General features: G+C 38.9%; 1 protein-coding gene across 3 annotated transcripts in view; it reads right to left on the reverse strand.

Moving 5' to 3' along the window:
- myom1b (myomesin 1b) overlaps nucleotides 1-20834 on the reverse strand; it is a 220854-nt gene that overhangs the window by 52311 nt on the left and 147709 nt on the right. For all 3 annotated transcript variants that reach the window (XM_041190639.1, XM_041190638.1, XM_041190640.1), the window contains 6 exons: nucleotides 18665-18778; nucleotides 10140-10227; nucleotides 3142-3180; nucleotides 2941-3046; nucleotides 2496-2659; nucleotides 605-641 (listed from right to left, as the gene is read on the reverse strand). In XM_041190639.1, the coding sequence (XP_041046573.1) occupies nucleotides 605-641; nucleotides 2496-2659; nucleotides 2941-3046; nucleotides 3142-3180; nucleotides 10140-10227; nucleotides 18665-18778 (548 nt within the window). The remainder of the gene's footprint in view (nucleotides 1-604; nucleotides 642-2495; nucleotides 2660-2940; nucleotides 3047-3141; nucleotides 3181-10139; nucleotides 10228-18664; nucleotides 18779-20834) is intronic.

The raw sequence follows: 20834 nt of genomic DNA on the forward strand, positions 1-20834 counted from the left end.
AGGTTATCCTACTGCTGAATGAAAGTGAGGTGCAGGAACGCAAAAGGTTATCACATTGTTGTGACAGAGCACAATTAGTAACCCAAGGGAATAACCAGTTGAATACTTGTGAGAAGTTGAAACGATGGTTATATATGTCAGAGAGTGGGCATAGTTATACGCATAGATTTATGAGTTGTTGGAACGGTTTAACACCCTCTAAAAACGTTTATATGAAACTGCATGTTCCGAAATCTGAAAAAGAGTCAAAAACTGCTGCAGGCCGATCTACCCCGGTGAGATGTTCCTAACATTAGCAAGTAGCACTGCAAAACCGGTGTCATAGCACCCCCTACAGGAAAAATGGATATTGCAGGTAAATTTAATGGAAAATGCCTTAATATGTTTTCAATGCATTAAAAAATGAAATGCAGTAACTCACTTAACATTTTTAAATTATGCTAGGTGTTAGCTTGAACTCTAAAAAGTGCCTGTTTGCGTACAAAGTATATGTTTGTCATACCCTATCTAAGGTCACATATAGAGAATGAAGGAAACCAGCACCTGTGGAGTCATAATCCAGCAAGGAATCAATAACAGTTTTTAGTAAAATTGGTGTACTTACTTCAGCCTCTGGAATTCTGCGAAGGCTTCATCAAATACTTTCAGAAGGAGAGAGACAGGAGTGGTTGTTAAATGTGTGATACATTAGTTCACCAACTACATTGAAATGAAAACCATTTCAATTTCCTGCTTGGTAAAGAACTGGCTTTGCAGATTAGCTGCCTGTCATAGAAACTGTCTGATTTTCATTCCTAACCATTCAAAAGAGCTGTCAATCTGCAATGCCAAATTTACACCCAGGCGACAAATTGACAATATATCTAATATGTTTATATTATCGCCACTGCTGCTATCAGATTTAATTTTTCACAGGTCACACCTCTGATTTGATAACTGAGAGTATAGTCCATTGAGGTTCTATAGTGCTGCACTAATTCATCATAAAATTATAGGATACAACTTCCATGCCCACATGATATGAGATCAGGATAAAGCTGAAGTCATCAAACTGAGGCTAAGCACCTCCCTGATGAATACAAAACCATTGTAATTGAAGACTATCTCCTAATACAACTGGTTACAGAGCTAAGGCCTTAGAATAGGACATTTACCTGTCCTAGTTTGGCGGAAAGCCAGATGTTATGGAAAGATCTAAGTGAAGGAAAGTGCTTTAGTGTAATATGGTCAGCAAAATGGTGGAGCACATTCAATTAGCTGAATTAACTACTGGTTTTGACAGTCCTCACCTGGTTTGTTGTGCTAATAAACATCACGTACTGTGGAATTTGAAATGCGTGGCACAAAGTGTAGTGGACTAGAATCAGCAAATGGTTCAACCTTAACAGAAGCCTATAAGTAGCATTAATTCTGGTACTTTACTGTACTTGTCAGAAGCAATTAAACATCCTTTAATATCAATAAAACTAACAAAATACGAAAAAATATTTTCATACATAATAAATGACTGTTTGGTGTTTTAAACTTTGCCCTCTATCCACAAAGTAGCTTTAAAGCAGTCTGTGTGTGGTATTACTAGATGATAACATGGTCAGATGGCATCCATACTATATAACTATTATTTATGATTCCATCATCACCCAGGAGACAGTTTCACAAACCTCTGAATAATATCTTTATTCTTGTAGCCAATTGAGAGAGGTTAATTTTTTCACCCATCCATAATCAAAAGATGAAATTCTAGACCATTATCCTCATCAGTATTATTCTATTGATGAATAAAATCATTACATGAAACGAATGACCACACTCATCAAGCAAGTTTACTGTACTTATATTTACCACTAACACTTTTCATTTGTTTCTAATGTTAGGAATTGTTCCCACTTATAAAAAGGAGCAATATCAGTCAGAGGAATGCAATGCTTTTATTCTCCACCTTTGGTAGTGCTAATATTGAACACTCTCAGCTCAATTACAGCATGGACTAGAAGCTTCCTCAACAGGTCTCAATCTCAACTTGGTAAAGCCCTGTCTGTACCTATGTGATTATTATATTCTTTAGGCTCATAGTCTCTGTAAATCAAATGTCCACCAGAAAGACGTTGAGATTGTTTCCAACACATTTTCCTGAGGAACTTTGCAAACATTGGAAAGAGGAAATGTTCCCTTTGACAACATAACTCAAGTCACAAAAACAAAAACTATTATAATGTGGCACAAAGTGCTTTACTCCTGTTTGTTCATTTTAGCTGTCATAATATTATGGTTCATTTATTTAGACAAAAGCGGCACAGATGCCGGCCAGCAATGTGCAAATTTTCCTGAACCCATATATATGAGGAATGAGCTACAACAATGGGGGAGCTGAAGTTTTTCCCGGATCTGCTGCCAAAAGTCCTCCCAGAACTGCTGGGCTGGTACCAACACGTGGATGGATCAACTTTATTACAATATTAAAAAAACAGGAATGGAAGTAAATCTGCTTTTCCTACCTGTCCCTGATAAATCAACTGATCTTTTGTGTCCTGTTTTTCCATCAAAGAGTTCAAGAGTGTATTTGCCTGTATCCTTCTCGGTGGGTTCATTAATCTGCAGCCAGAGCTGCTCTCCTGTAACACCGCTCTTCACTCTGTCTGTGGACGCAAGCTTTGTGTCTCTGGAGAAAGACAGTAGGCATTATAAAATAATCTACACTTTAGGGCGTGTTTTAGTTCTAGTTTCCTCACAATCTAATAAGATGACAGTTCCAATAACAGGCACAAAACCTTGTACCTCTCTACCCTTTCCCTGTGAAAACAAAATAAAGAAAAGCGGTAGGTTTTGTGAGTCACACATGTGGGAGTGTGAGTTCGTGAATCGGAAATGGAGGTCAGTTCCTCAAATGTACATTGCTCCCAAATTCCAGTGTCAAATGTACTGAAGAAAGTGATCTCTTACTTGTGGTACCAAATGATCTTCAAATCGTCCAAGTAGTAAGAAACAAAGGAGTAGATTCTGATACCATGTTCTGTACTCTGTACCTTCAGATCTGTTGCAGTCTGAGCTGTATTGTTAACAGAAACATAGTTTCTATACTCAATTTATAAGCACCAGAGAGTGATGAAAATATAGTGCAAGGCTTCTTCTGAGAACACTTACCAGCTGCACGACAAACTTCACTTATCACATCACCGAAAGCTGCAAAATTAAGGTTAAACAAGTTTGATATGGCAGACTTCATGACTACAATGACATTTTTTCTATCACAATTACCCTAAATTTCATGATTGTAATGGTGCATTCAGATGTGCTCTGATTCACATCCTGACTCTTGATAATAACTCCCCCCTCCCCTCTGTATATAAGAGCTGACCAACTTCTGGGCATTTCAATTGAGGAACAGCATTTGCAGAAGGCACTGGTCAGAAAATTGCTGGCTTGCAGATTAGGACTTACATTGATTTCAATGAATTCCTTTCAATTGTGCGTTCCTGTAAATATCAAGCCAAATGTCCCTTTTTTTCAGACCTGGGAAGTCCATTTGGTATATTCACCGCGCCTTGAAAGTAGTTCCATCTGAAACAGTCTGATCATCTTTTTAAGCTTGGTTTTAAGGTCTCTTACAATCTCAAACCTATAATGATGCTGAGCAACTTTAAAACAATGAAAAGTTTCCTGTAATAGGTTCCCTGAAGGCCCTTACTCTTTGTGTCACTGGGTGTAGATGCTATATCAAGTTCTTCATGGCCTGCAGATGTAGGAACTCCCAGCTTAGCAGCTGTCTGCTTCTGAAAACTTCACTTCTACTTAAATGACCCTGTAAAGTGTAGGTTTCTTACAAAGTCAAGCGGGGATTCCAGAATGTAGGAAAGGTAGAAGTGAAAATTATTCAACATTCTGGGCCTTTTATGACTTTGGATTTACTTGCTGCATGGTTTTACTGATGGGCCTGGCATTGGGCACCTCTTAGTTAGAATTGCGATGGAATCCTAATTGCAATATTGGACCATATTTTAAATATATTTATGAGATCCCTGTTATGCTCCAAAAACCCAGGTAGTGAAGAATAGAAATAGAACCAATCTTCACACATATTTATAAACATTTATTTACTAAACTGCACATCCTAACTCAACCACCAGTTTCAGTCTGTTCCTATCTATCGGAGCACAAATGAATCCCCAGTTAATGCCCTCCACCTGCATACAATTAAAAACAATCAACATACAATTAACAGATTCCCACCTTTCACTTGAAATAAAGAAATAGGAGCTTTTTTTGAAAAACCAAAATTTCACAACAAATTACATCAAGCACCACTATAATCTGTACAAAGCATTACACTGCAAGATACCCTGTAGGACCCCTAACAATTTCTTTACACATGCATTTCTTTTTGTAACACTGTAGGATATTTGGTGTCTTGCATCCACCCATTTAATTTTAAAGGTTCCTTTCTCTCCAAGCGTATTGATTCATGACAGCAGGTCACGCTGTAACCTTTCTCACTCACACTTTTTGTAGAGTGTATATTATCACACAAAGAGTGATTTTCTACATTCCATTCAGTGGGTATACTATATTTAGTGTGCCTATTGTATAGAATCTCACTTAAAGTACTGGACAAATGGAATCCTATATCCGCTGCTGCCACAACAGCCAGTCTTTCTTACAGCCAGAGTACATTTAATAATCCTTTTAATTTTCTTTGCTCCCCAAGCTAAAGGACAATTTTTTCCATCCTCACCTATCAGAAATATTATAAAGCCAGCTGCAATAGAATACACATCAGGAGAATAGCATGTGAAGCATCGCTAAAAATAACTGTTCTACATGTCACCTTAGGATGTGAACTTAATTGGGCCTTCATCCAGATTTAACTTCCTTAATGTTTTAATTGCCCTTATAATATTTTCTAATTTAGAGTGTTTCATCGTAGTACTTAACTCCAACAGATCACTAGTAGCACCTGGCCAAGTCCAAGTGCACAAGCAGCTCAACTGACCAATCAAGCTTCACAATTGCTTTGTCTTTTATTTATGACATCATCCTTCTGTGACAATTCAGTATGATTAACTGAATGGGAGTAATACTCTATAAATAGGATTGTAGATATAGGGCAAACTTTTATGTTCGGCGTGCATTCCAACATCACTGCATGTCATTCCGACCATTCTTTCGGCCGGCGTGCACCATAGTCAGCTGCGTGCCCACCGAACTGTCAAAAACCCGTTAAAGCCATTAATAAACTCATTAAACTGATTCTCAATGCTGCCCCTCCAACCTTAGGGTTGGCAGGTAGGTGAAGAGCCCAAGTGGCCTTTGCATTTTGCATGAAACCTCATCCATGGGTGGAATGAGGTTTCATGAGGTTTTATTAATTAAATAAAACATTTTCTGACAATTCATAAACATGTCCCAGCTCATGTGACACTGTCACATGAGGGGACATGTCTGAATAATTTTATTCTTTCATTTTTGAAACTTTAAAACTAAACTTAATCTCCCTGAGGCAGCTCCGTGCCTCTTCCACGCGCATCACATTGGGCGGGCCTTAACAGGGAGAAAATTCTCCCCATAAGATTATTCCAGATCTACTTTGCTTAATATCAAAACTAACATATTTAAAAGCCCCACAAGCCTGACACCCAATTTTAAATTCTACCTCATTCTTAATAAGAACACATTTCTCAAATTCTGTAGAACAACACTGTAAGAAATCATAAACATGCATCATGAAGATGCCTGAAAAATTTCCTCCATAATACCAAAAAAAAATGTTGTGGCATCTGGCTTTAGTAGAATACAACCTATTTTTGGGAAAACAGTTCTCACCAAAAAAACCTCGAAGCATTATTCAGGTCACAAACACATTTGTTTAGTTTCCGTAGTTTTTCAGGTAGTTTCAGAAACACTTTTCTATGAAAAGTATTGTGCTACAGAAGAGCTTTTATGTTGAATGATCTACACTCCCACGAATATGTGGTCAAGAGCTAAAAAGGATTTTTAAGATTAAAGATTTTCCAGTTGCAGGAGAATCCACCCTTACATCTGTGTCACCCAGTCACTCTTCAAAATCTTTAGCAACTAACATTGCTTCAGCCTTATAAGCCCCACATAGAAGAACCTGTTCAGTACAAATCCACCTTTGTGAAAATACTGGTTGACCCTTAACTGGTACCTCGGAATAAACACCAAATTCTCTCCAATCATCTAACTCCCTTTTTTCATCTTTCTTAGTTTAATTTCAAGTTTATTGGCAACCACCAAAACCACCTGGTCATGAGGACTTTGGCTTCTAATTCTATTGTGAGACTGTTCCTTAGCCTTTATTTCATATTCTGAATGATTCAAGCTACAGCCTCTACTTCCATTCCATATTTGCAGGGATCACTAATGTGAAATCATCCTCTTGCACTATCAGAAGTTCTCTCTTCAGTTTATGATCATTTTCTGACACAAGCATCACTTCAATTCTCACACTGTGCACTCTCCATTCTCTCATCTCATTTTTCCAGTCCATGGAACTTGCTTCTTGGTCATAATCCTGAATATTCAAACAATATTTAAACTTGTCATTAGCTTTTCCAACACATTCCAAATCCTTCCAACCTTTAAACTCCTCTGGACTATATGTCATGCGAGTGACCAGCTGGGCAATTGGTGTTTGGATGTGATAGCTCTGTCATGTGTATCATGATCATTCACATTACTACCATCCAACCCTTGATCTACTATATTCTGTTCCTCAGAACCCTCAACACAAAACACATATATTTGAGATATGATGTTTACTTCTATCAGCTGTTCAAAGTCCAAGATTTTGCAATTAATTCCAGTCAATGGTGAGGAATGAACCTTAGCAGTTTGAATATCATCTTTGAGAAGTACTGTCTTACCATCGTGACCATTTCCTATGACCCTCCCTTTTATAATACATCAGATCTCTTGAATTAAATTTTGCCTCAGACAGACTTATATGGTACCTCACTGCTCTTCAAATTTTCTGTAAGATCTCAGTCTTGATGAAAACTCATCTCCCTGAATGTTAAGCTTTCAAATGTGCAGAAAAAAATGGGACTAAGTGCAGTACATTCTAGAGAGGAAGTCTATTGCACAGAAGGCAATTTGGGATTTCGCCCAAAGACTAATAGATCCTTTAATGATCTTGAGTGAATTCTTTGCATGAATCACCCATGCCAGGGTAGCTGTTGACTTGCGGTCTGGCTGATCAGCTAACATTTTATGTAGCATTTCATCAATCCCTGCATGATTCCTTTCACAGAGTCCTTTGCTGGAAGAACTTTCAGCTGCAGTATTCATGACCATGGTGCTTATATTTTTACAAGTCTCTGAACACGTCCTTGGCAAATTCCCCTCCATTATTAGTCGGAAGCTTTGCTGTATACTTGTCTTGTCCTATCCATTTCTCTATGATTTTGTCGAAAAGAGCCCTTTTCTATTTACTATGTTTTTATTGTAGGAAGACTAAATCGGACCATCAGGACGATAAAATGCAGGATGGAAATATTTTTGCCTTTGTTTAGAACCAATGTGACCATATTGCTAAAATCACAATCCAATGGAAGGCTTATGATTTAGAGATTTCACATTCTCGCCATTCTCTTCTATTAGTCTCACACAGTCTTAATTATTGCACTTGCATCTTTTAGCAGGATTTTTAATCTTTAGCAAGTCAGCCGAGCAAAAAGTCTATGTAAGTTTAAGACAATTTGCTTTCAAGATAACATCTTAACCAATCTGCCCTATACATTGCTGAAGTTCAAGCAATATCCAGTACTGCAGAATTAAAGGATTCCACAGCTAATATATTCATCAAAGGATTAAAACTCCTTGTAACCATAAACTTGTTCGGTCTCATCATTATTTTTATCCTCTTACTCAGAATTCAACAAAGAATTCTAATAGAAGGTACGAACCTAATATCTATTCAACTGATGGGCATCTTCACAAAATACTTTACTTGTGATTTTACTTCTTGCAGGAAGCAACAACACCAAGGCTTGTTCTCCATATCTGTTTTCTCTTTAGTAAGGATGTAACCCGTGTCAACATAGCCATTTGATTATGAGTTATTTTGAGGATCCTGCCACTTTGCTTTGGGCAGTTCACCATATAATGATACTTTGAGTCACATCTGAAGCACCTATTAACTGTTTCTTGTGCATTCCTGGCATTCATTCAGCCATTATTTTTGTTTGAAGTCTGTCTTCTGCTGTAATAAAAGATGGTTTCATCCTCAATCTGCCTGTTTTTAATCCTTCCAGTGTATTGATGCCTGCATCCATTATCTGGACTATTTTGAAATCTGACAATCATTGAGTCTTCCACTCTTTGTGTCATTGTGGAATGTCTCATTTGTTCCATGAAGGCCGAAGGAAATGACTTTCCCCAGAAATTTTTTTAAGGCAGTAGACATCTGATTAAACAGGTTTTCCATCTGCTAGAATCTAACATCAGTTGGAGCTAGTTGTCTGTCCATATGAGACACCTCAGCACAGTCCAGTAAATTAAATGTTAGCACCAGTCCAGCAATCCCCAAATTGAATTTTGTCAATCTTTTATATAATCTGTTAACATTCATGATTACTCATCCATTGAATGACCATCTGTTTCCAAAATCAACCAAATTCTGTGATCCCTCATAGGCAATTTACATATCATCTTTCTTGTAAGTGTTGCCCAAAAACTTGAATATAAGGTCCAAATCTTCATCACTACCCAACTGTCACATATGCATTTCACAAAATACTTTATTTCTGATTATACTTCTTGTAGGAAGCGACAGGTATACCTTGTTTTTCCTTTGGTAATGTAATAACCCTTTCAACATATCCAATTCATTCATCCACTGGTCATATGGTTCAGACTCTGAGAACATTGGCCGGTAATCATATCCCAACAATTAACATCTATTTTCTGCCATTTTCCACAAAGGCCACCAGGGGGAGAATTTTCTCCCCTTTAAGGGGGGCTGAGCCGGAGTGGGCGCAGCCAATCACCGCCCCCGATCGGCTGCATGCTGCCATTTTACATGGACGGATGAAAGTGCACAGAAATCTCCCTGAGACACACAACTGCCTCATGGGGATTAGTTTGATTTTGAAAAATTTAAATAAAGAAAAGAAAAATTTAAGACATGTCCCCTGATGTGACAGTGTCACATGAGCTGGGACATGTCTATGAATTTTATTAAAAATTTTTATTAAAGTTTAAAAACCTTCATGAAACCTCATCCTGCCCGTGGATGAGGTTTTATGGTAAATGCAAAGGCCGCCTGGGCTCCTCACCTGCCCGCCAACCTTAAGGTTGGACTGGCAGCTCTGTTAATTATTTTAATTGATATTTAAATGGCTTTTAGTCCTTTGACTTCAGTGCACACTCGCTGAACTTAAGATCTGAATGACACGCGGTGACGTCGGGACACACGCCCGACATCACCACCTGTCATTTTACGTGTCGGTGAGTGGGGCCCGCCCCTGCACGCCGACCCGAAGATTCTGGCCTAGAATTTTATTTTTGTAGGCTGGGATTCTCCAGCCCCACCCAGGCATGAACTTTTGACACGACTGGAAGATCCTGGTGGCAGGCGGAGCCGGAAAATCCCGACCCTGGTTTCTAACCTTCACCTTTAGGAAACCATCCTCCACTACCATGCTATACTCCAGAAAGCCAGGTGACAAAGGATAGAACTGGAGTCAATGTTTACACACGTTGGCAAGTATTTATTTCCAAACATGTACCTCCTAACACAATCACTACAGTTTTGGACTGTTCCTATTTATCAGAACTCAAATGAATCCCCAGTTAATGCCTGCCACCTGCATGCAATTAATACAACTAATATACAATTAACAACTCTGACATGCCTTTGGCAGGTGCATCAACCACCTCCAAAAAGTGCGTAGTTAAAATCCTGCAGGTGATACCACTACTTTAATCACCACTGAACCCCTTCCTGATGAATGGACAGGGTTAAAATTTGGGCCTAAGATCTATTTAATTGCACTGATGAAAACGTAAATGAATTTCAACCCCATGACTTTTTACTTCAGGTTATACTTAATGGACTTTTTCTATATTTTACTGAAGCTTGAACAACATTGCACCACATTGTTAATCTTTACCAAATGTACCTTTTTCAAGCAGTCGGAGCAGACTTGAATCTCTTCCCCTGTCATCCTTCAGCACAATTTCATAAACACCAGCATCCTTCTTTGAAAACTGTTGGCATATTTTAAATATTTTAATGGAACAATGTGTCCGTTACACACATTATAATTATACTCAACTCTCAGAAGCCATTTGGAATTGTGGGCTATATTTTCTGCCCTTCAAACTTCTCACATGAACAAGTACACTGCTCATATTGGATTCCCCTCAATGCTTTTCAGTGTATTGGCTTTTCTGAGGAAGTTTATATGAGTGTGTTAAATATTACCATAGAATTTCTGGTTGGAAAATATGCTCTGGTGCCATTTTGTGATACAACAAATTACTGTGCCGAAGTTTTGGTGTACACTCTGATTTTCTGCCACTATAGAAATCTGTTTTTTGCCACTCTCCTATTCTCTCTATAGCACACACATTTACAGCCAAAAAGATGGATAAGTGATCAGTTAGCTCAGATGGCTAGATTGTGTTGCAGAATGACACCAATAACATAGGTTTAATCCCTGTACTGGCTATGGTAGTTCATGGAGACCTGCCTCCTTGTCTTGCTTCAAGATGCCTCTGGTCTTTTGTGGACTATGGTTAATTAGTGATCTGATTCCACTGCCATTGCTGTTCACAACCAGTCTCAAGGAGGCAAACAAAAGCTGTCTGGAATACCTGCTTATTTTCCCTTCCTTACTGAGGGAAAGGGCCTGGTCTCCAATCAACATGTCCTCATGACGATGCTGTCTTGAAAATGTAATAATTTTCATAATATTGTTGTGACTTATTGTAAAGGTAGGTTAATAGTAGGGATTGGATTAGTTTCTTTGTGTGTGTGTGTGTGTGGGGGGGGGGGGGGTTCAATTGAATTGGGGACAGCTGGTCTGAAGCTTTTGAGTTATCAAAAGAGAAGCTAGGTTTGAAGTGCTAAATACATAAACATGGTTGAAGTTTTAGAATGCGAGGTGTGAGGAATATTTGTATTTTTAGATAAATTAAGTTAGTTTAAATTTCAAACAGATGGTAAGGTTTTACACCTAGTCATAAGAAGCTAAGCCTAACAGTGTGTTTATTTTTCCAAAAGTTTACTGATAAAATGAGTACTACGAAAGATTTATATTATGAGAACAGTAAAGCTGCAAAGACATATTGGAACAATGGAATTTACATTAAAAAGGGAGAAATCTGTATAAAGGAGATGAGGTTATGTGTAAGGAGAAAGAATTCTAAGATCTAACGAGTGTAAAAAAGCCTCCAGCATGTATGTATCAAGTTGCTGTCTACAGGAACCGAAGTTAAGAGAACTCACTGTGAATATCACTGTCCAGGGTACTGTGTGCTTTACCTGGGTCTGTTGAAATCTCTTTTGTTTTACTGTTGTCTTAATGGAGGTGTAACTGGGAGCTAGATTAATTAGGGGATTTAGGAGTTATAGCAGTAATTTTTAGACCTATGTATGTGCTTAAAATCTTTCCATCTATTAATAAATGTTTAATTTAGTTTTGTAAAAAAAAAAACCTCCAAGACTCAGTGGCCTTATTACCACTGAATTCAAGGCACGCATCTCAAAATAAAAATACAAATTGCAAAACAGTTGTGGCAGCTGTTTCAAGTTTCCCTCTAGGATTTGAGCAGCTCAGCATTTACCATCTGCTGTGCCTTAACACAATTGGGGGTTTGTCTGGGATATATTTGAAGTTCCTTGATTGGTTTGGAGTTAGTGAACCTTAATGTTATGAGTACAAGAAACACTTTGAATTTAGGAGTTGGTGTGAGTTTTTTTTTATGTGGTGAGACTGCAATATGGCTTTGGCAGTTGCTAAGACTTGTCTGGAAGTTGAAGTTATAACTTTGGTTGGTTTACAAAAGGCAAATAAAGCTAAGTTAATGGAATTGGCAGATATGTTAAAATTAGGATTACCTGCAAGGGTAAGGAAATTAGACATAATTGAAGGTGAAGCACAGCATTTGAAACTGGAAGGAATACCTGAGAGACCAATTTCTCCAAGGGGTGGGTCATTGAAATGGGCTCAAATTCAGTTGCAAATGGAAAAATTGGAACTAGAGGCAGCAGAAAAGGAAGGGGCAGAGAAAGAATGAGAAAGGGCATTCCAAAGGGAACAGGTAGAAAGTTAGGGGAGAGAAAGAAAACAGGAAAGACAATTAGAAACAGCGAGGTTAGAAAAGGAGGAAAGAGAAAAAGAGAGGGAGAATTCCATCTTAAAATGCTGGCAGTTATAAGAGAGACACCAGAAAGTGTGGAAGGGCTTATTTCCAGATCGGAACCCAGTGGAGAGATGTTTAAATTTGTACAAGCTCTTCCATAGTTTGAGGAAAGAGGTGTTGAAGCATTCTTTATTTCACTTGAGTAGATAGCTAAACAGATGAAATGGCCACAGGAAAACTGGACATTTTTGTTACAATCCAGGTTGGTGGGCAGAGCACATGAGGTTTATGCTTCACTGTCAGAAGAAATGTTGGTGAACAATGATGTGTTTAAAAAAAGTCTATTTTGAGTGCATATGTGTTGGTGCCTGAGGCATACAGGCAGAAATTTAGGAATATGGAGTTTGAGAGAGTAAAACAAAGCAATTTTGACTGATGGATGTGGGCATTAAAGATAGAGAGGACTTATACAGCTCTTAGAGAGGTAATTCTTTTGGAAGAATTTAAAGATTCAATTCCTTTGGTAATTAGAACTCATAGAGGAACAGAGGGTTGAAACAGTAAGACAAGCAGCAGAGATAGCTGATGATTATGAGTTAGTTCATAGAGCTAAACCTTTTTATCATCACCTTTTTTTAAATCAGAGGATAAAAAGGGGGAAGGTAAAAGCAAGGTAAGTAGTCAGGGAAGAGGAATAGGTGGGCATTTCCAGGAAATTTTTGTCAGAATAAAAAGGAAGGTGTTGAGGGCAGAAGCGACACTCAAAAGTTGTGGTGTTTTCATTTTAATAAAGTTGGACACATGATGTCAGTGCTGTTGGAAATTAGGGGGAAAATCTGTTGGGATTTTTGGGGTGCAGAAAAGTTCTAGAAGTAAAAGTACTGTGGATTCTGAGGTTCAGGCACAGGAAAAACCAATGGTTTGTGTACAGGTAAAACAGGAAGAATCAGTGATAGGCAAAGAAGTGGAAGTGTGTTTACAATTTACCCAAGAGAGCTTTTAGGAGCAGGTTGCAGATTTTGCATGTGAAGGAGGGAAAATCTTTCCATGTGTACAGGGGCAGCAGGTAAATATGTTAAAATTTTAAGAGACACAGGCTAATCAATCCTTAATGTTGTGGGATAGTAATATTTGTTGTTCAGAAGGGGTATTGCAGGAACAGCTGATAATAAGTGGGATTCATGGAGATGCTAAACCTATTCCATTGTGGAAGGTAAATTTAAAGAGTAAGTGGAAAACAGGTGAGGTGATTGTTGGAGTGGTGGAAAAATTGCCCATTACAGGGGTTCAGTTTATTTTAGGTAATGATACAGCTGGGTCACAGATGCAGGTGATGCCTATGGTAGTTGAACAGCTTGTAGAGGTGCTTTCAACAAAGGTGCTGCAGTGAGACCATCCTGGATTGTTTCCAGATTGTGTGATAACAAGATCACATGCTCACAGGTTGAAACAAGAAGAATAGGAAGTTAAAAGGCAGGGAGAAAGTGTGGAAGTGCAATTAGCTGATACTGTTTTTGATAAGATTGTTCAAGAAGAACGAATGGAGGATAATATAGCTGAGGTATTTAGCTCAAGAAGTTGATAGAGTTACAGAAAAAAGATCTGTTTTTTATTCATTCTTGGGATGTGGGCTTCACTGGCTGGGTCAGCATTTAATCCCCATCCCTGGTTGCCCTTGAGAAGGTGATGGTGAGCTGCCTTCTTGAAATGCTGCAGTCCATGTGATGTAGGTAAACCCACAGTGCTGTTAGGAAGGGAGTTCCTGAGTTTCGACCCAGTGACAATGAAGGAATTGCAATATATTTCCAAGTCAGGATGGCAAGTGACTTGGAGGGGAATTTCCAGGTGGCAGTGTTCCCATGTGTCTGCTGCCCTTGTCCTTCTGGATGGTCGTGGTTGAGCGCTTGGAAGGTGCTGTCGAAGGGGGTTTGGTGAATTTGCAATACATAAATAAGACAGCTCTATCAGATAGCTTACTCAGAAACACAGGCAGAATGTATTCCAGAATGTTATTACCTTAAGAGTAAAGTTTTAATGAGAAAATGGCTGCCTTATCATGTTTCAGCAAATGAAAGCTGGAGGGAAGTGCATCAGATTGTTATACCATTTGGATACATAAATGAGATCCTTAGAATTGCTCATGAAATTCCAATGGGGGACTCTTAGGAATCAGAAAGACACAGGTGAAAATACAAAAAACACTGCATAGAGATGTAGTCAAATTTTGTTGAACATGTCACATATATCAGGTTTTCAGGAAACTACAGGAAATGATTAAGCCACTACCTTCAATTCCAATTCAAGCATTTGAAGAACCTTTTAGTAAGGTCATGATTGATTGTGTAGGACCCCTCCCTAAGGTTAAATGTGGAAATCAGTACTTACTGACTATAATGAATGTGTCCACTAGGTTCCCTGAAGTGATACCTTTGAGAAATTTTACAACAAAGAAAATTGCAGAAGAGTTCATGATATTTTTACAAGATATGGTTTACCTAAAGAAATACAATCAGATCAGGGTTCAAATTTTGTGTCACAGCTGTTTAAGGAAGTAATGAACAGTTTGGGGATAAAACAGTTTAAGTCAGCAGCTTACCATGCTGAGTCACAAGGGGCTTTGGAAAGATGGCATCAAACTTTAAAAACTATGATGAGGGCTTATAGTCAGGATTATCCACAGGATTAGGATAGGGGAATTCCATTCTTGTTATTTGCTATTAGGGATGCTCCTAATGCATCAACTGGTTTTAATCCTTTTGAACCAGTCTATGGTCATGAGGTAAGGTGACCACTGAAATTGATTCATGGGAAATTGGTGGGACAAAATTCAGAAACTACTCTCCTGGATTATGTATCAAACGTCAGAGAAAGATTGGACAGCATGTAAACTTAATAGCTTACAGTCAACATGGGAGGACCATTTACTACATCTGGAAGAATTATTTAATCAATTACAAGGAGCTAACTTGGTAAATGAACTTGGCTAAAAGTGAATTTGCAAAAGCACAAGTTACCTATCTAGGCTATACCAATGGACATGGTAAGGTGGTTCCAAGAGATGTTAAAGTCAAGGCTATCATGGACTTCCCCTTGCCAATAACAAAACAACAAGTTTTGAGATTTCTGGATATGAATGGGTTTTACCGGAAATTTGTACCAATTTGTAGCAGTGTGGTTGCTCCATTGACTGAACTATTAAAAAGAACAAGAATTTTCAATGGACACAGGAGTGTCAGAAGGCATTTAACAGTTTGATAACTGTGTTGAGTATGACACCAGTTTTGGCAGTACCCAATTATGCCAATCAATTTAATTTAAATTTTCCATTGACGTAAGCGTTATAGGCATTGGGGGCATATTGTTACAAGAAGAAGACACTGGAAATGAGAAACCGATAGGGTATTTTTTCCAGAAGTTGAATGCCCAACAGAGAAGATATTCAACGATCGAAAAAGTCTGGTGTTAGCATTGCAGCATTTTGAGATTTACGTTGCAAATAATTCATCAGAAACAAGTGTTTATACACTCCACAATCCTTTAAAGTTTCTGAACAAGTTTTGAGACAAGTGCAAGACTATTCAGATGAAGTTTATTACTGAAACCATTTAATCTACAGATTATACATATGGCTGAATGAGAAAATCCAACTGTAGATACATTGTCAAGAGTTTGAAGTTAAAAGGGAAAATTGAACATTTTAAATATACACATATATATATATATATATATATATATATATATATATAGTTATTTTAATGCATGTGTCTGGTAATGTAATAGTGTGAGTATATAGATAAGTATAGGAGGTAGTGTAAAATGGGTTGAGAAAATGAAGCAGTCTTTTTAAATTTTGCCAGTTCATTTTCCAGTAAGGAGTGGGGGGTGTCACGAAAATGTAATAATTTTCACAACATTATTGTGATTTATTGTAAAGGCAAAGTTAATAGTGGGATTTGGATTAGTTTCTCTGTGTGTGTATGAGGGATTTAATTGAATTGCAGACAGCTGGTCTGGAGCTTTTGAGTTACCAAAAGAGAAGCTCGGTTTGAAATGGTAAATACATAAATATGGCTGAAGTTTTGGAATGTGAGGTGTGAGGGACATTTGCATTTTTAAATAAACCAGAGTCATGAATTTTAAAAAGATGGTAAGGTTACACATAACCAACAGAGGCTAAGCCAAACGGTATATTAATTTTTCACAAAGATTACTGATAATATGAATACTATGAAAGATTTATTTTATGGAAAAAGTAAAGTTGCAAAGACATATTGAGGCAATGGGATTTACATTAAAAAGGGAGAAACTTGTATAAAAGAGATGAGGTCATGTGTAAAGAGAAGGAATTCTAAGATCTAACAAGTATGAAAAGCCTCCAGCCTGTATGTATCAAGTTGCTCTCTACAAGAACCAAAGCTAAGAAAACGCACTGTGAATATCACTATCCAGCATGTTGTGTGCTTTGCCTGGGTCTGTTGAAATCTCTTTTGTTTTACTGTTGCCTAAAATGAGGTGTAACTGAGAGCTGGATTAATTACGGGATTTAGGAGTTATTATAATAGAAATTTGTAGACCTATGCATGTGCTTAAAGTATTTTCTTCTATTAATAAATGTTTAATTTAGTTTTGTAAAAATACCTCTAAGATTCGGTGGCCTTATTACTACTGAATTTAAGGTACGCATCTCGAAATAAAAATACAAATTGCAAAACAGTTGTGGCAGCTGTTTCAAGTTTCCCTCTAGGATTTCAGCAGCTCAGCATTTGCCATCTGCTGTGCCATAACAGATGTAGTTACTGCCATGAAGTCAAATGTTATGGTGACTATGGGACAAATTAAATGTGGTGAAAATTAGGCACTTTTGCTGTATAATGTAACACGTTATTGGCCTCTCTCCCCAAGTTCACTTATGGAAAGTAACCCAGATAGTTTTGGTACAATAGGTAGCGTGGAATTGATTTTTACTCCTGGGAGTAATGCAGCCCCATGAGTGCCTGGGGGAGCAGTACCAAGAAGGCTTGGCTGATTTTAATGGCCAGGTGTCATTAGCATCCTGCTTGCTGATTTCCCAACCAAAATAACTGGTGGTCAGCAGGAAATGGCTGTCCAGCTGATAAAAAACGGTCAACTCAGAGGCTGCAGCTAGAGACCCAAAGGCGAAGGTCCCTGGCACAAGATAAGTGCATAGGAGGACTTGGGGAAGTGGATGCCTAGGTTAGGGGAGGTCTCCTGACACCCAAGGAATCCTGAAATAAATACTTATACTTTTCTGACACTCTTCTGATCTTGAATCCAGATCCCAACAATTCTGGCCTGTGGGGAAGGCACCACTGCTCCCCCATTAAGGTAAAAATAGATGTTGAACCGTCTATGTCATTTTAATGCAATATATATACATAGACAGCTGGGTAGCTGTTGTGCTGTATGCAATTTAGAATTGCAAATGCCCAAATTAGGCTGGGAATGGATAGATAAATTCTTGTTTGTATCTTAATTGCACTTCCCCCGTCAGATTCCACCAGGTAGTGTTAGTTAGGAATAATTCCATGGCTTCTGTGGATTCCCTCCATAACTCTCAACAGTAGAAGCTATTAGTGAAATGACATAAATGGCTGAATCCACAACGATTACAGCAAAACACCAGGAAAATTTCAGTGGCCTATATTTAGTCAGGTGTCTGAGGGAGATGGTCAAACCATTCAATTCAAATAGAAGCATTTTGAGGGTTTTATCTGTATTCATGTTTGATTAGCAGTTCTTTTCCAGGTGTCTCTGTGTAAGGGATGAGAGAGGTGAATAACAAGTAGCACATCTAAACTGTTCTGATGGGTATCTTAAATGACCATTGCTAACTGTTAATTGGGCCTGTTTTCGACAACCAATTAAATGCTTTCAAGAGCCCTTTCGGCCTGGAGACTCCTTTTGGTGCTGTTTCTATCAATCTAATGATAATGGACACAAGTAACTTGCTGAAACCCAGGTAGCCTGGTGCAAAGAAGCCACAAATTGCCAGAAAACCAACAGGCTTAAGACAACCCATCAGCATTGTCTCCTTTTGGCATCATGACAGAACCTCTGTCCACTTCAGGCCACAGCAGGAATTAGGCCCATCTACTCATCTGCATGGAGATCCAGTGTTTCCAGGTCCTATCCAATTCTCTCTCCACCTTTACCATTGTTCCCTAGGCCCTAGATTCCATCTCTTACTGATGAAGTTTTCACTGCTAGATTTTGTTAAAGAGTGATAATGCTATTTATTTAGTTAAACAATAGACAACCTCAATGTCTTTTACAGCAGACATAGCTTCAGCGATATAGTTAAACATTGTTTCCGTACCTGTTGAACCAGCAAAGTACACACGCCATCCTTGAAGTCATGCTTCTCATCAAACATTATCTCTCTATCATCTTTGTACCAGATGATTGATGTTTCCTTTTTAATGTTAGCCACCTAAGTAGAAAGAAAAGAGAAGTTGGATCACAGGTTGGTTTGGTTCTTCCTTTATTTTGAATTTTCACGGAAAATAGCATTTGGCTTCTCTGTTTTTGTTCCTTTATCCAAATTTCCAATCAAACATTTTTTTTGTTAGCCCTTGATGTTGACCCATATTGAGTTATGGTTGTATTAGCACTAGCTAAACTCTAATACTCAGATTGCATTATTAGCTATCTCCTGTAACCATGCAAGTCCCTATTTTATATGTATGGCCTTGGCAGCGAGGAGTTGAAATTACATGGCCATTTCAGTGGACTCCCATTGGAGTTACCTTTTTCAGGGCAGAGTCTCATCCCAAATAAGGCCACTGGCATTGAACTAATGGATTCCCTACACTGGGGGCAGAATTTTGCCCTTGACAAGGGTGGTCGGCAGGTGCGGGCAGCGGTGGTTGTGAAGCCGATCGCCACCTGCGATAGTCACCGCACCGTAGTTTTACATGGGTGGACAATTAAGGCCCACGCGGCATGGAATATGAGCAGCAGCGCTCAGTGCTGCACGTGCAGGTGGGATGAGGAGGGCGAGGGAGCCTAGCACGAGCTTCACGCATGCACGCTAAAGAGCGCTTCAATCCCTCTGAGGCACAGAACTGCCTAAGGGAGATAAATTGCTGTTTAAAAAAAAAAGTAAAAATGTCATAAAACACGTCCCCTCATGTGACTCTGTCACACGAGCAGTGACATGTTTTTAATTTAAGTGTTAAATTTTTATTTTATTTTTATTTGCTTTAGGAAGGGATGAGATTTCCTAAAAAATACAAAGGCCGTTTGGCCTTTTCGCCTGCCTGTCAACCATGAGGCTGAATGGACAATGAAAAATTCAGGACAATTGTTTACTTAATGGCCTTAATAGGCCTTTTAATTGTTGGGGGATGCACTTCCGGCTCTGGTGCGCACCCGCCAACCTAACTATCGCGAGAGTATGTGCTGACTTCAGCACACTCGGCCGACATCGACTTGCTTTATTTCATGCTCAGGCGTGTCGGGTGTATGCCTGCATGCCAAGCGTAATTTTCTGCCCTGTTCCCACCTCCTCAACCTCTCAGAGCCTTTAGTCATCTTTGGAGGCCTGTAATTTGAGAAAAAGGTTGCACACTAGCCTCGGGACTAGCAGGAGTGCAATGCACCTAGGGTTTAAGACCTGAGTCATGGCCTGAATTCTTGCACAAAGGAAATTAATTTTGCTTTAGTTGCTTTTAACTACTTGTTTTAAAGGACATTGAACATTACATTCATTCTTCTTTCTTGGAGGGGGTAGGAGTAGCAGGCTTCCTGGCCAGTGTGGACTGGCAGATGCCCAAAATGCACCTCTCGTAGCAAACCTGCCTGCCATACTTATGTTAACTGGACTTCCTACTGACCCCACATACTGCGACATAGTCAACGCTGATGATTTCTGGTGGACACACTCCCACCTCAAATGTCAGGGTCATGGCTGATTCTATTTTTGATGCCTGACTGTCAACAGGTTATTAAACAATAGACAGCATGTCAGCCTAGCCTGATTCTGTCCCTGCCCAATATCCAATCTGTATGGACACTTCTTATCATGGTCAGACTTCACACTTGCCCCATCATACTCCGTAGCAGAATATCATGCACCTGCCTGGCAAACATCATCACATACACATCTTGTGGACATTTGATTGAATGCAAAAATGTGCATCATAACTGGAACCTTGCTAGCGGGCTCAGGCAGCCAAGGCCCCTGCACAGCCAACCTCTACCGCTGAGGCCTCAGTACCAACCCCTTACGCACTGTGGAAAGACTCAAACAAAGGTGCACGTTACCAAGGAATGCCGCCTCTACAGACTAAGTGGTGGGCTAATTACCTTAAACTCAGCAAATGAGGAGGCGATCATTTGGTTTCAAGGTTTTGCGTTCGCTGAACAATAAATCATGGTCAATGGAAAGTAATTAGGAGCAAATTTCTTTCTCCCTCTGTTATGAATTTTTTTTAGGATTGTAGATTATTCATGAAACCTCACATGGGTATAACAACAAAACTTTA

Source organism: Carcharodon carcharias, chromosome 6 (genome assembly GCF_017639515.1).
Source record: "Carcharodon carcharias isolate sCarCar2 chromosome 6, sCarCar2.pri, whole genome shotgun sequence".
NCBI lineage: Eukaryota > Metazoa > Chordata > Chondrichthyes > Lamniformes > Lamnidae > Carcharodon > Carcharodon carcharias.